The 14,501-nt window shown below is 35.9% G+C and overlaps 1 protein-coding gene across 2 annotated transcripts in view; it reads left to right on the top strand.

The window, feature by feature from the left end:
- ube2e1 (ubiquitin-conjugating enzyme E2E 1) overlaps positions 1 to 14,501 on the top strand; it is a 59,426-nt gene extending 44,925 nt beyond the window's left edge. For both annotated transcript variants that reach the window (XM_028818173.2, XM_051935542.1), the window contains exons 4-6: positions 6,195 to 6,327; positions 9,350 to 9,497; positions 13,926 to 14,501. In XM_028818173.2, coding sequence (XP_028674006.1) covers positions 6,195 to 6,327; positions 9,350 to 9,497; positions 13,926 to 14,023 — 379 coding nt within the window. In that variant the 3' untranslated portion in view covers positions 14,024 to 14,501. The remainder of the gene's footprint in view (positions 1 to 6,194; positions 6,328 to 9,349; positions 9,498 to 13,925) is intronic.

The raw sequence follows: 14,501 nt of genomic DNA, 5'->3' as shown, positions 1-14,501 counted from the left end.
GCGCTGTATTTTTATTTCTCCTTTGAGAGTTTAACCCTACGGCAGGAGCAGTGTAAATTGCAATAAAGCAAATAAGTAGTCATCTAAGGTGCTAAAGAGATTACTGCTCAAGATGCATTAAAACTGCATAAAATGATACAATGCCTTGCTTTCAAATTCTTAATTGAGGTTTAATTTAATGCACAGTTTGTAATGATTATCAGTTTGTTTTCTTATATTAAAGTGTTACCAACTGAAGTAATGATAGTAATGCAGTTGCATCATCAGAGTCTGATTCTTTTTCAGAGTTTTAGTGTAATCAGAATTTCACCTTGATGATAATTAGTGCTAATATGACAAGTAATATGTCATACTGAGAACAGGATGCAAAAATTTAAAGGTACAGCTCACTTGCTGAAGTCTAGATGAAAGGCATACACTGCATTTTGATAAACTATCAAATTAGACTGTGGAAGATTGTGGCTTTACTCAGAGCTGCACAGCTGAGCATTACATTCTGTTGCATCAAACAAAAAAAATGGAACAGTGCCAGGAATGTAAAAGATAATCAAGGTAATTTTGTCCAAGGTGAAGTTGTTGTTTTCTTAAATAGTGCTTTAGAATTTGATGACAGGTTAAAAAAATCTGGAAAAAAATTAAACCCAGATCAATAGTGGAGTAGTTACAGTTCATTTTGTGAAGGCCAGCAATAGGGCACCTATATTTATCAATTATTTGGTTGCTTTTACTCATTAAGAACTTTGAGTACTTCTTTTACACTTAAAGAATGAATGCAAAAACATGATCAGCTGCTGACTAAACTGATGCACACAACAAGTAAACCAAATAACCAGGTCCCATCTGTGCTTCTCTGTGTTCATTATTGCAATTTTTTTAATCATGTTTGGTTTCCCTTGATAACTTGTTGCTTTCAGCTATCTGTTATTGCTTTATCCCTGTGACGATATGCTCTAGAAAAGATGGCATATGTAGAAATAGGTATTGATTAATGAGTTAGATATTGATTGTCTATCCTGCTACCAAAGGTTTAATAATTTGATTAACATCGGTACAGACACACACCATCTGTAAAATAATATATTCTTTTCATTTTAATTAAAATAAATGAACAATTCATGTAATTTTCTTTTCTCTGCTAAATTTGCAGAGACTCATTAATTGATATTGTGGCCTATGGGGCTATTTCACAGAGAATATTTCCCTTTAAACCTTTAAATTTTTGCAGGCAAAATAGGTATGCAAGTTTCTCATTTCACATTGTGTTTAAAACTGCTGCACTTTAAGTAAAATTTTGGCCTTAGGAATACCAACCATCCAAGGGAAAGGGTTAGCTTTTAGGAATTTGGAACCAAATTGATTTAAGCCTAATGATCACTGTTGCATATGTAGTCCAACTGGAGTTCAATAGGTGAGTCAGAAATATGAGATGAATTTGGTCGTGTGTACACTGGTAAGTGTTAGCAGCTGCACTAGATTGTATGTTTATGTTGAGTAAAAACGTGTGTTGTGTATGTACTTCGAATGATGGCGTGCATTTGTGGTGCTGAAGGCAAAGCTTGAACTTGTAAAAGAGCTTATGTTTGTGAGGCATTGACTGGAAATTCTTCCTCTGACATTGTAACAAAGCAGTGTTTTTCAACTTGGAAGGAAACACCAGGAAGTTCTAAAATGAGGAAGATGGTGATTATGATAATACGTTATTCTTCAATTTCTAAACCTGCTTATTCCAACATTAGGTCATTGTGTGTCCATAGCCTATCATGGAAGGCTTGCTTGCAAGGCAGACATCACCTCTGCATTGGCTAGTCCAATGCAGGACCCTGTTGTGCTTATATCTACTCTCCTGATCAAGGACACTTTTTTTGATTTTTTTCGTTCAAAAGTAAGATCTAAATCTTGAGGGTTTGGGAAGATACCAGAGTCCCTTGGGACAGTCCACATAGAAATTATTGTGCAATCACATCTCTGGTTCTGCATATATGTAGGTAGTGCTAAACATCATACACACAGATCTTCACAACACAATGCTTAATTTTATTCAGTTTTATGGTGTATATGATTTGTAAAAACTCTCAATATTGTTATAGTAAAGAGAGACTGGCTGTGACGTGCACAACTGCACAAGTGTCAATAGAAATCACTATGGGCATACTACTGTATTTATTTAACAAACGTTTTTTGCATTTAGAATTTTTGGTGGACACAATCAGCATTTCTCACATAATTTATAATTTTAATCCATCCCTACCACTTTTACCAATGAGACTACCTGTAACTCCCTAACTGAATAAAATTCAAGGTCTAGTTATGATTTGCCTATATGTTTCAATTTCAGATGTGTAGTTTTTGTTGCATGCAGACAAATCGCCATACTAGACTCTGTAAAATACATTTGCCCTTTACAGTGGAAATGTGTCATTTGCATGAAGGTGATTAATGGCCAAGACTTTTTCATATCCTTTTAAATATTCATGAATGAGTTTTGATAATATCTGAAGAGTTGTACACATGTTTAAATGTAAATGCAACATTTTGTACGTTTTTAGTTGTGTTCCCACAAAAGACAGGTGAACTGTAATCAGTTTTTAGTCTACTTACTCACAGTGTTGCCTTTTTCATTGTTTACAGTGACTATAGCTGATGTGCTCATTTTTCCACTCTATGCAGTGTCAGCATTTGTCTGCGTTGTAGTACTCCATTCACAATGACAGAGGTGAAAATATGACATCAGTGGGTTTCATAACTATATTCAGTGAAAGAAATGTGCTAATACGTCACTTTACTTAATCAGTCTACTTTTATTTTAGCTTTGTTTTTCTACCACTGTTAAAAATAAAATAGAGTGACACACTTACTGGCAATAAGATCTGTTTATTAAAACTTGGCCTTTTAGCAAGTTAATAACAAGCTTGACCAGTTATTCTGTTTTGGTAGCCTAGCCACAGTGTTTAAAAGGTAGTGTTATCTTTGTGCTTGGGAATAATAGATTTACATCAACATTGATTTGCCGAGATTGGCATTGAGGTATAGCAGATAGTGTTGCTGCCTGTCTAAGCTAGAATCATGATTTCTGGGGTTGATTCTTTGTAGAGGTTGCGTGATCTACCATGTTTTCTTTGCTCCCCCTCAAGAGTACTCTGGTTTGCTACAGACTAACCTGCATGCAATTAAGTTAATTTGAAAGTTTTAATTGGCTGTGTGCATAGTAGTGTGCCCTGCTGTTAACTGGCATATCTAAGGTCTAAGGTGTTTCTATACCTTAACTGTTGCTGAATTTTTCCTTAGCAAAGTATATTTAAAAAACAATGAATTTGATGGTTTAGAAAAAACAAGGATGCAGAGAAATTATGGATATATGAGGAATTCTGGACCCAATGTTTATGTTCTCTTGTGTGCTGAAAAACAAAATATTTATTTTTGTTCTGTAAATAAAAAGGAGATAATTTTAAACCTTGTGAAAGTTAGAGCAAGTTTTTTTGAAAAAAAGAATGGCATGATCATTGTAGATAACTTAAAATGTGCGTACACTAAATTTAATCATAGATGTTTGGTTTCCAGTGTTGCCCAGTGTGCCAATGAAGAACAGTTTTCTTGCATTCAGTTTATGCCAGAGGTCACTATAATAATAATAAAAGTAATAATTTGGTATAATGTGCATTCCTTAAAGGAATATTCTACTCAAAAATGTTTGATGATGAAAATGTTTGTTTACCAGGCATTTTGTAGTGGTGGCCAGGGAAAAAAAAAAATCATGTTTTCATGCAGAATGCAGAGAAAAATGTTTATCACATAACTGAACTGTGTGGTCACCAGTTCTGTACTGTGGCAAACAATTTGGAAAAACTTCCATAGAAAAAAGGAAAAAAACCTGCTAATACTTTGTGTTGCAAGTGGGTGGGGGCTTAGGGCAGACTTGCAGCTTCTTGTTTAACTTTCTGCTCATTGACATGCTACTACTCTATGACAAAACTTCTCCCGAGGTGTCCGTCAAAAACATTTGCTTTTAGGCCATTCTCAATTATCGTCAAAACCTTCATTTATAAGCTGATTGACAGAATTTTGCATTTCCTCTATTTTTCATTTTTAACAGTGAAAAAAATGTGTATCTCTGTTCAGTACTTAAAATGCAAGGGTTTGAATAAAAACAATTTTATTGCACATATTGGTAATAAAGACTGTTTTGAGGTATGGTACAAACAAAACCTGTATAATTATTAAAATATGAAATTAATACTGAAATGCAAAAGCCAACATTTTTAAGAATAAGTAGAATTAAAATAACCCATTACTCTGCACCCTCCCTCCACACTACAGCCCCATACCACAACTCAAACCTGCCACATTCAAAAATGAAAACAACAACACAGAGAGCAAAGGAGCCTGTGCAGGACATTACACCTGTTTATCTTTTGTCGATCTCTCTCTCCAAACCACACCACCCACCCCCGCACCACCCTCTAATTTTTTTAAGTTGACTGGAATGATTTCTAAGATGAAGACTTCAGGCCTGAAATGACTGTTATTTAAACCAGCATTTTATTTAAAACCTCTAGGTGGTGCTGCAGTATTACAAAAGTAGTTTTTGGAAACAGCAATTTGAAGACTGAAAAATCCCTGCATATTCTGAATCTGCTTATACTGTACACTCACCCACTGTATATTTGTGTATTGAATTTATTTCATTTGAAAGCACATTAAATTTTTTTCAGCACGCAAAATAACTGTATATTGCTGTAGTATTGCTCCACAATTCAGAAATTTATCCATCCATTTTTCTGAACCACCTACTATTTTTTCTTATTTTTCTCTCAAAAGTATACATTTCAGCAAATTTGACAGGAAGCTGTCCACAAGCTAAGAATGCACTCCATTTCCTGAGACTGAGTGGCAGCCCTGTTCCTTTCTGATGTCCACCTTATTTTCAAGCTTTGCAGCTAAGAGCAGTTGAAAGCAGCAAACCAAGCCATGACTTATGTACTGAAGATTTTGCAAGCAAATTATTGTCTGGCTAGATGTTATACAATTGTATTAGAATTGTATTGTATTTTAGTACAACAAAAAGGTTTAAATAACACATTTCCATTACTTTCTGCTATTATTAGTAAATAATGGAAATGATGACAAACCATAACTGAGGAAGGCAAATAGTAACTCGAGAAATTAAGTTTTTACATGTTTCTATAAATGTAATTTCACAACCCAACAATAGTAATTTTTAATAAGAGTACAATTAATATTAAAAATGTAAGATTTGTATATGTTATTAATAATATGCCCATCTTAAAATGGAGTGATTTAATTGCAGGTTGTTTAATCACTAGTATCAGTAATGTTTTTCTCAGATATAAACCCCAAAAATCCCTGTTTGGCAGCAGTGTTACAAGAGTGGCTTTGATTTACTCCATGCATTGCATGGTTTTACTCCAAAATACATGTGCAACCTCCTTCATCCCTACTCGGCACTGAGAGCATTGAGATCACTTGGACAACTACTCCTCGTAGTTCCATGATCTCGGCTGAAGCTTTTTCACTTGTTGCTCCTAGGCTTTGGAATGACCTGCCTTTCCACATCAAGTCTTCATCTTCTATCAAGGTTTTTAAAACTCCGCTTAAGACCTGCTTGTTTTTTTCCTCCTTCTACAGTGTATAATGGGTCATGGGGGATGGCTTTAAATTGGTTGTTTTTATTGATCTGTTTCTGTATGATTGTACTGTGTTTATTTTAATGCCCCTTTGTACACCTGTTGTTTTAAATGTGCTTTTATAAATAAATATGACTGACTGACATGGACAGTTACGCCTCCACCTATTTATATTGCCTTGCATCCAGTGTGGCCAGGGTAGGCTCTGGCTGTTTGCAACCCTGATATGGTTTAAGAATACTGTGTTACCTGTTTATATGTAAAAATCCATATCCTATTGTTATAGTAATAATGAAGTGTTGTATACATCTTAAATTGTATACTGTAAAGGTAAGTATATTTTGAGTAGCTTTTGCATTTTAAAATTAAGTGGTTAATTGACCTTGGTCCTAGTAGTAGTTTTCATTCTTCTCATTTAAAATGAATTCTTTATGTATCTGCAATCATTAAGTACTTTTTTAATTTGAGAAATCTAAAGCTGTCTAGAAACTTGTTGGGTTGGTTTGATATTATTTCTACTTATTTTTCTGCAAATAATTTCTTTCATTTTAGTGCTGGCCCTAAAGGAGATAACATTTACGAATGGAGGTCTACAATCCTTGGTCCCCCTGGCTCAGTGTATGAAGGAGGTGTCTTCTTTCTAGACATTATGTTTACACCAGACTACCCTTTCAAACCACCCAAGGTAAGAAGATTTTGACAGCCGGATAATTTCATAAAATGACCTACCAAAAATATACATAAAAAAAAAAAAAAGTACTTTTGTAGGGCTGTGCAATGTCTTTTAAAGTTCACATTGTTGAAGTGAGTAGAGGGGGTTCCCTTGAAGCTTCAGGAGACACTGGCACTGGCCCACTTCAAGCACTCAGAGTTTGCAAGCATCACAGCAGCTCTCCTATTTAAACTTTGCTAAAAGAATGATGCACAGGAATCTCAAATGTCTCCTGAGTGTGAATGCAAGTGCCTAACAGATTCCTTAAGAGGGGTGCAAAATTAAAAAAAAAACAAAAAAAACTGTAGTTTGGCACCTTGAGGAAATTTCCACCAATGTTTCAGTGAATGAATGAATGAGTCAACAATGTTTATTTATATCAACAATGTGTCCAGCCAAACAGCGATGGATGATATCATAGACCATCAGCTCAATCCTAGTACTTTGGATTTAAAGATCATTCTGAGAAGATTAAAGTGTCAAAGACCTTGACTTTTGGCTACTCTCATTGCAATGATGATTTTTATAAAGTTTACATACTGGAGTCATTTTCATCATAAAACTACTTTCTTTATGATATGTTATATGATTTTAGTGACTGAATATTGTGGTGGAGGAAGTACTGTTATTACTTAATAGAACTTGAATCCCAGTTAAGTTCCCAGTTTGAGTATGTACGGCATGGTGTTTGCATATTTTCGTTTGGTCTTCAATGTCGGTTTCATCTGGTAGACTAAAGTTACAGCTGACTGGAGGCTGTACAGCGGAGTTATCAGTGTGTGTATAGGTGGATCCTCAGGGTAGTGTGTAGCTTACTTCTGTACAAAGGAAGGCATACAAAATGATTACAGAAATGTTGCAGTTGATTTTATGATCTGAAAGACTTAATTTAAAATAAATTAAAATGAGTAAAATTAAATAAAAATTTATAATTGGGCTATCAGTTCTTGACATAGTAGAAGTTGTCTATTTGTAGTGAGATTACGAACAAAATTTGCTTTTACCTACACCCTCCAAAAGTTTAACTGCAAAATTATAGTGTATGAAGTTTCAACCTTTTCAAATATTTATTACCTTGGCCCAAAATGGTTTATGCATTTTTTGTGATATCATATTTTCAGGTGATGAAGAAATATAGCCATTATAAACCTAATACTTTTTAAAATTGCATTTCATTTTGTATATAACATTTATTTAAAGTAATATATTGACAGCTTATGCTTGGAGATCAGATCTGGGTGCTTTAACCTATACCAAATGTATAGCCACAAATCAAAGCAAATTGTAATCACCTCAGCCTATTACACTTAACCATGGTTAACTTTGAAATTTATTATAACTTCCAGTCTAGAGTAAAAAAAGTGACACACTCCGTTGAAGTCGTAAGAAAAAATAAATAAATAAAACTTGATTTAAGGCTGGATAATATATTTAATTTTCTATTTGATATTTTAGAAAAATCTGTATACAAAAGAGAATATCAAGATATTGAGTGTTTTTGATTTTTTACAATGTCTTCTAACAGTTTAAAAAAAAACAAAAAAAAACAAACCACAACGTCTTTGTGGATTTTGCTCATATTGCCTGCTGATGGTGATGAGTGTGAGGGTGAAAAAAACAAAACAATGGAACATGGATCAGAAGAGGGAGAGTTTAGAACAGGCAGAGGAGTGTTAGCTATTCTATTTGGAAATACTTTGGTTTTATGCAGGATGACAGTGCAAGTAAAGATAAGATGTTGCTACATATGAAAAGGCTGTCTATGCATGGGTTTCTTCTATACTGTGTTTCTGCTAAGCAAAGTTCCATGAAACATCTGCTGCTCTGTTGCATAACATGAGTAGACAAGCGGCAAGTGGAAGGACATAACCACTGCAGTGACTTGCCTAATGCAAAATACAATTTTGCCCACTTACTTTGTGCCCTCAAAATACTTGTATATGCCAGTGGTCAGGTAACTATACTAATCAGTAATTCACATCAAAATTGGTGAATGCTTGCATTTTTTTGGTATTGTGTGTGAATTAAGTGTTTGTATCATGTATGTGGTAAACTGCATTACAGATCATTTTATTTTCATTTTGAATTTGTATTTTTTGTTTAGCAAGTGATTTGGGCTTTATAATTTACAATAGCTGTGGATATTCCATATTAACACATTCATTTTACATTAGCATTTATAAATAATTTGTCCTGGTGATCTTTGAATCTCTTAAGTTTATTGTAAATTGAAGTCATTACTTTTTTGGTTAGAGTTTAGCAATAGGCTAAATCACTATCAGGTGGCTCATTGGTAGCATGCTGCCTCACAACAAGGAGAGAACAGATTTTGCATCCCGGGTGCTGGCTGTAGAGTTTGCTTGTTGTCCCAGTATTTGTGTGGGTTTTTCCTGGGTGGTCCAGTTTTCTCAGTCCAAAGACAAGCAGGTTAGGTTAACTGGTGATGCTAAATTGGGCATAGTGTGTGTTTGTATGGGAGTTTGTTCACCCTGTGAATGCTTGATTCCCTGTCCAGGACTTGTTTCTGTCATTGCACCTAATGGTTGCTGGGGTAGACTCCAGTTTCCTCACAACTCAAGTAGAGTGGGTTTGGTAAATGGATGGATTGGCCATTTTTATTTGCTGTTGAATGCTTTGTCATTGCCACTTTTAAATGGCTGCAATGTGTTCCTAACAGCAGGTGCCAAAGTAAAAGTAATTATCTAGGACAATAGTTTGCTTTTTATAATGTTTATATTGTCGATGTGATTAGGTTTCATTAAATAATACTTTATTTTAGCATTTGTTAATTATTGTGTTTAGCACACTTAAACATTTCATGAACTTCTAGCTTTCAAAATTGTCTGAGAATTATGAACTTTGTTATTCTTCTGTAGGTCCATCCAGGTATTTCTCCCCTAGGACAAGCCTTAACTACTCCAGAAGAGAGGATTCTAATAACCTGTAGTGTAACACTTTACTTTCCTAGGCACTTACTATGATTTATTCTTGGCAGGTGACTTTCCGGACTCGCATCTATCACTGTAATATTAACAGTCAGGGTGTTATCTGCCTGGATATCCTAAAGGACAACTGGAGTCCAGCACTGACCATCTCCAAGGTCCTCCTTTCAATCTGCTCTCTCCTTACAGACTGTAATCCTGGTAAGCATTGCACACAACACTATCTCTCTTGTAAGGTCTTACCACATTCATGCATGTATTTTTTGACCTTGTCCTAACTGTGCCTTATAGTTTTCAGTTTCAAATCGGTCCTTAACCATAGATTTATTGAAATGTGAAGTTCTAAATTGCTTTTTAATTATCTTCAAATGGATTTACATGTCAGTTGTTGGTGGTAATTAGGCAATATCAGTTGCGTTAATGACACCATAATGCTTATGAGGAGATGTGCATGGATCTCTTGGGTAGTTTGCATAAGGATTCAGTTAGCTGTAAATGATTTTCAGTTACAATAGTGTCTCCTACCCTGATGCCACATTACTTTGCTTGCTTATTGATATTTGCTTGTACTGAAACTAATTCTAGACAGGAATGCTAAATACGTTACAAAGCTGTTCTGCCAAGTATTTTTACATCACCAACATAAACATGTAAAGTTGTTTTAAATTAATATAAATTAATTATATAACCAAAAGTTTTTCTGTTTTCAATAATTGGAAATCTGTGCTGAATCTTGAGTGAAGGCAAGCTGGTACATTAGAACCTGGACTCATTTACTCCACTGAAACTGATAGTGTCCTGCTTAGATATTTCTGCAATTATTTCAAAGGTGTTTTTTAATTACAACATTGCATTTTAAGTGCAAAATGCAGGACATAAATTAATTCAATAATAATGTTTTGTATAAGTGTTCAAACAGCTTAAAAGCTTTGTTGACAAATTATAAATCATTGTCCTGTCTCAGTCTGCCTTTTTGTTATTTAACAATACAGTTAAAAATTTAAAGACAAAATGATTTTTCAGCAGATAATTTGCCATTAAAATTTTGTAATCAAGTATTTCAAATTTTAAGAGAAAGCAAGGCAGTGTACAATGCCTATAAAAGTGTTCACACAATGTTTAATCACAGTGGAATAATTTTGGCATTTTTGACACTAATCAACAGAAAGACTCTTTAATGCCAAAGTGAAAACAGATCTCTGCGAAGTGACCTGAATCATCATTGGTGTCGCCATTTGATTTTAGAAGTCGCATGGTTAGTTTAATGGAGGTCACCTGTACGGAGTTTCAACTGACTGTAGTATAAATGTACCTGAATCTACAAGGGCCAACTTGTAAGTGAGTCATTATGGTGGTCTAACACAATGAAGACAAAAGAACACTCCAAGCAACTCTGTGAAGAGATGATTGAAAAGCACAAGTCAGGTGATGGAGTTAAAAAAAAAATAAATATCCAAGTCACTGAATATCCTTTGGAGTCAAATTTGATCAGTTATTAAGAAAAGGAAATTGTATGGCCGCGTTGTAAATCTGACGACTAGTAAGGGAGGCCATGAAGAGACCTATGGGAACTCTGAAGGAGTAACGAGCTACATTGTCTGAGTTTGTAGAATCTGTGGAGACAACAGCTAATTGCCCCGGTGCTTCACCAGTTACAGCCTTATGGGAGAGTGCCAAAGAAAAAGCCACTGTACAAAAAACATGCATGATACATCCCAGCTAAAGTTTGCCAGAAGGTATGTGGGAGACTGAAGTCAACTTCAGAAAGTTCTATGGTCTGGCTACACCAAAATAGATGTTTTTGGCCATCAGACTAAACACCATGTTTGGTGTAAGCCAAACTGCTCATTATCGAAAAAACACCATCCCTACCAAGAAGCGTGGTGGTGGCAGCATCTAGCTGTGAGGATGCTTTTCTGCAGCAAACCCTAGAAGATTTTTGAGAGTAGAGGATAAAATTAATGCAGCAAAATACAGGAAAATCCTGGAGGAAAACCTGATGCAGTCTGCAAGAAAGATGCACTTTGGGAGATTTGTTTTGTAGCATGATGACAACCCCATGCATAAGCCCAAAGCTACTTGGGAATGGCTTAAAACAAGTGTTAATGTCCTGGAGTGGCCAAGTGAGAGTTCAGATCTCACTGCAACTAAGAATTTGTGGTTCTACATGAAAAAAGCTATTCATTCACAATCTCCATACACCCCGACGGAGCTCAAGTAGTTTTGCAAAGATAAATAGGTTAGACATTACAGTGTCCAGATGTTCAAAGCTTATAAAGACCTCTGCACACAGATTTGAGGTGCATCTTCTGAATACTGACTTGAAGGAATGAATACTTAATGCATCCAAATATTTTGTGTTTTATATTGTAATTAATTTAGACCCCTTTGCAGGGGTGTTTTTCACTTAGTCTTTTCCTGTTGATCTGTGTCAAAAAGCCAAATTAAATCCACCATGACAGTGTTTCATAAACTACTGGGTAGCAGACATGTTTGAGAAAGGTCGCCATATATAGCAAAATTAGCCAAGTCCGTCCATTTCTTTGGCGATTGACATACCACCCTCAATTTAGCTTGTTGTTCATTGCAGCAATACTGTATGTGATCTGAGAAATTCCTTGTAAACAACACTGTTAACGCCTCACAAAGAGTTTTTCATTTCAGTAGTACAAAAATATATTTCTAATGACACTAACCTGTGAAAAGGTCAAACTGAGATACCTGACAAGCAAAGACACATATAAGAAGGGGGTAGAGAGGCTAGAATGACTCACAAAAGCCTGTGAGGTGACTGGTGAAGGGACCATTGCACTAGTTTGAAATGTCAAAACAAAAAGAACTAGTGAGGTGCAAATTACTCCCAGTGAACTCTACTGAATTGATGTGTTTGTGGTGGTATGATTCACTAAAAGAGTTGTTCAAAAAGAATGAATCGCTCGCAAATCACCCAACACTGGGCATATAGATGTGGTGATTTTGAGGTGCAGTGGAGGGTAAGATAGTATGGTGGGAATATTTTTATATATTATATAGTGCCATGGCAGTGTTGTATGTGAAATGCAGTGGCAGTGGTTGTGTGCAACTGCTCAGTGTGTGATTGCTGTTAGATAGATAGAGATAGATAGATAGATAGATACTTTATTAATCCCAAGGGGAAATTCACATACTCCGGCAGCAGCATACTGATAAAGAAAATATTAAAGAGTGATAACAATGTAGGTATACAGACAGACAGTAACTTTGAATAATGTTAACGTTTACCCCCCCGGGTGGAACTGAAGAGTCGCATAGTGTGGGGGAGGAGCGATCTCCTCAGTCTGTCAGTGGAGCAAGAAAGTGACAGCAGTCTGTCGCTGAAGCTGCTCCTCTGTCTGGAGATGACACTGTTTAGTGGATGCAGTGGATTCTCCATGATTGACAGGAGCCTTCTGAGCGCCCGTCACTCTGCCACGGATGTCAAACTGTCCAGCTCTACAATAGAGCCTGTCTTCCTCACCAGTTTGTCCAGGCGTGAGGTGTCCCTCTTCTTTATGCTGCCTCCCCAGCACACCACCGCGTAGAAGAGGGCGCTCGCCACAACCGTCTGATAGAACATCTGCAGCATCTTATTGCAGATGTTGAAGGACACCAGCCTTCTAAGGAAGTATAGTTGGCTCTGTCCTTTCTTACACAGAGCATCAGTATTGGCAGTCCAGTCCAATTTATCATCCAGCTGCACTCCCAAGTATTTATAGGTCTGCACCCTCTGCACACAGTCACCTCTGATGATCACGGGGTCCATGAGGGGCCTGGGCCTCCTAACATCCACCACCAGCTCCTTGGTTTTGCTGGTGTTCAGGTGTAGGTGGTTTGAGTTGCACCATTTAACAAAGTCCTTGATTAGGTCCCTATACTCCTCCTCCTGCCCACTCCTGATGCAGCCCACGATAGCAGTGTCATCAGCAAACTTTTGCACGTGGCAGGACTCTGAGTTGTATTGGAAGTCCGATGTATATAGGCTGAACAGGACCGGAGAAAGTACAGTCCCCCAATGAGTCACGTGGGCAAGTTAAGTGACCAGTCATACTGTGCTTTCAGAAATCATCACAGCCAGGTGCTGCACCCATTATAAACCAAAATGTATTTCTTTCATCTTAACTAAACCTTACACTAAACATTTACTCTGGCAGTAATACACCTCAGGAATCTATACCTGTTTAATTAAATAATTGTTTGTTAACAATATGCCTGCTTTCCATTTTTCTATTTTAGTAATACTCATGTGAGAAATAAAAACTATTTTTAATATATGGCCATTGTTACTTGTATGACTTTGCTGTCATTATGGTACTAATTCTCCTCTTGGGTTCCAGTGTGGTGTGATTTCCTTATTTGGGTCCTCAAATTAAAAAAAACTTTAAGATCCCCTGCACTATGATTTTATGTTGTATAACAAGAAAATGTGAAAACTTTGCTGGGTTGAATACTTTTTATAGGCACTGTATAAGAAAATCTATGTGGAATCATTGGATTAAAAAGGCTATTGAGCTGTATTTCTGTGTTATTTTTTATGTTAATATTTACTACATGTCAAATTTGTTGTAATGTTCATTTTGTAAGATTTGACCAGGACCTTTTCATCTTTTGCAGCTGATCCTCTTGTCGGAAGCATTGCTACACAATACATGACCAACAGAGCAGAGCATGACAGAATAGCCAGACAGTGGACCAAGAGATATGCCACATAATTTAAATCTCTTCATGTACTACTTGTTAATGGTGCAAAGAGCTGATTATGGATAGGTTGGGGAGGGTCTAGGTCTGGGAGGGAGGGAGGTAGGGAGGGAATGGGTGGGTGTTTGATGGACTGAGTGAGCAATTCTGCTACAGATTTTATTCAGTCTTTATTTCCTGAGATTTTTTTGTTTTGTTTTTTTTTTTTTGTTTGTTTTTTTTTTTTTTTTTTGGTTTTGTTTGGCTGTTGTATGTTAAGGTACAATTAGATCTATGAAATGGCAATAAACATCTCTAAGTAAAATTGTTAGAAAAATGTTTTTTTTGTTTTGCAATATTAGCTAATTTGTGCTATAAAGTAAATAAAATATTTTACAGTTTGACTGCTTGTAAAACCTAAAACAGCATGTTTACCCTCACTAAGTGAACAGTTTTCAGTGTGATATAATAAAGTCTCTTGACAATAAATATCTTTGCAATGTTTTAAATTAA

Source organism: Erpetoichthys calabaricus, chromosome 13 (genome assembly GCF_900747795.2).
Source record: "Erpetoichthys calabaricus chromosome 13, fErpCal1.3, whole genome shotgun sequence".
Lineage (NCBI taxonomy): Eukaryota > Metazoa > Chordata > Cladistia > Polypteriformes > Polypteridae > Erpetoichthys > Erpetoichthys calabaricus.
This window is presented reverse-complemented; position numbering and strand designations above follow the sequence as displayed.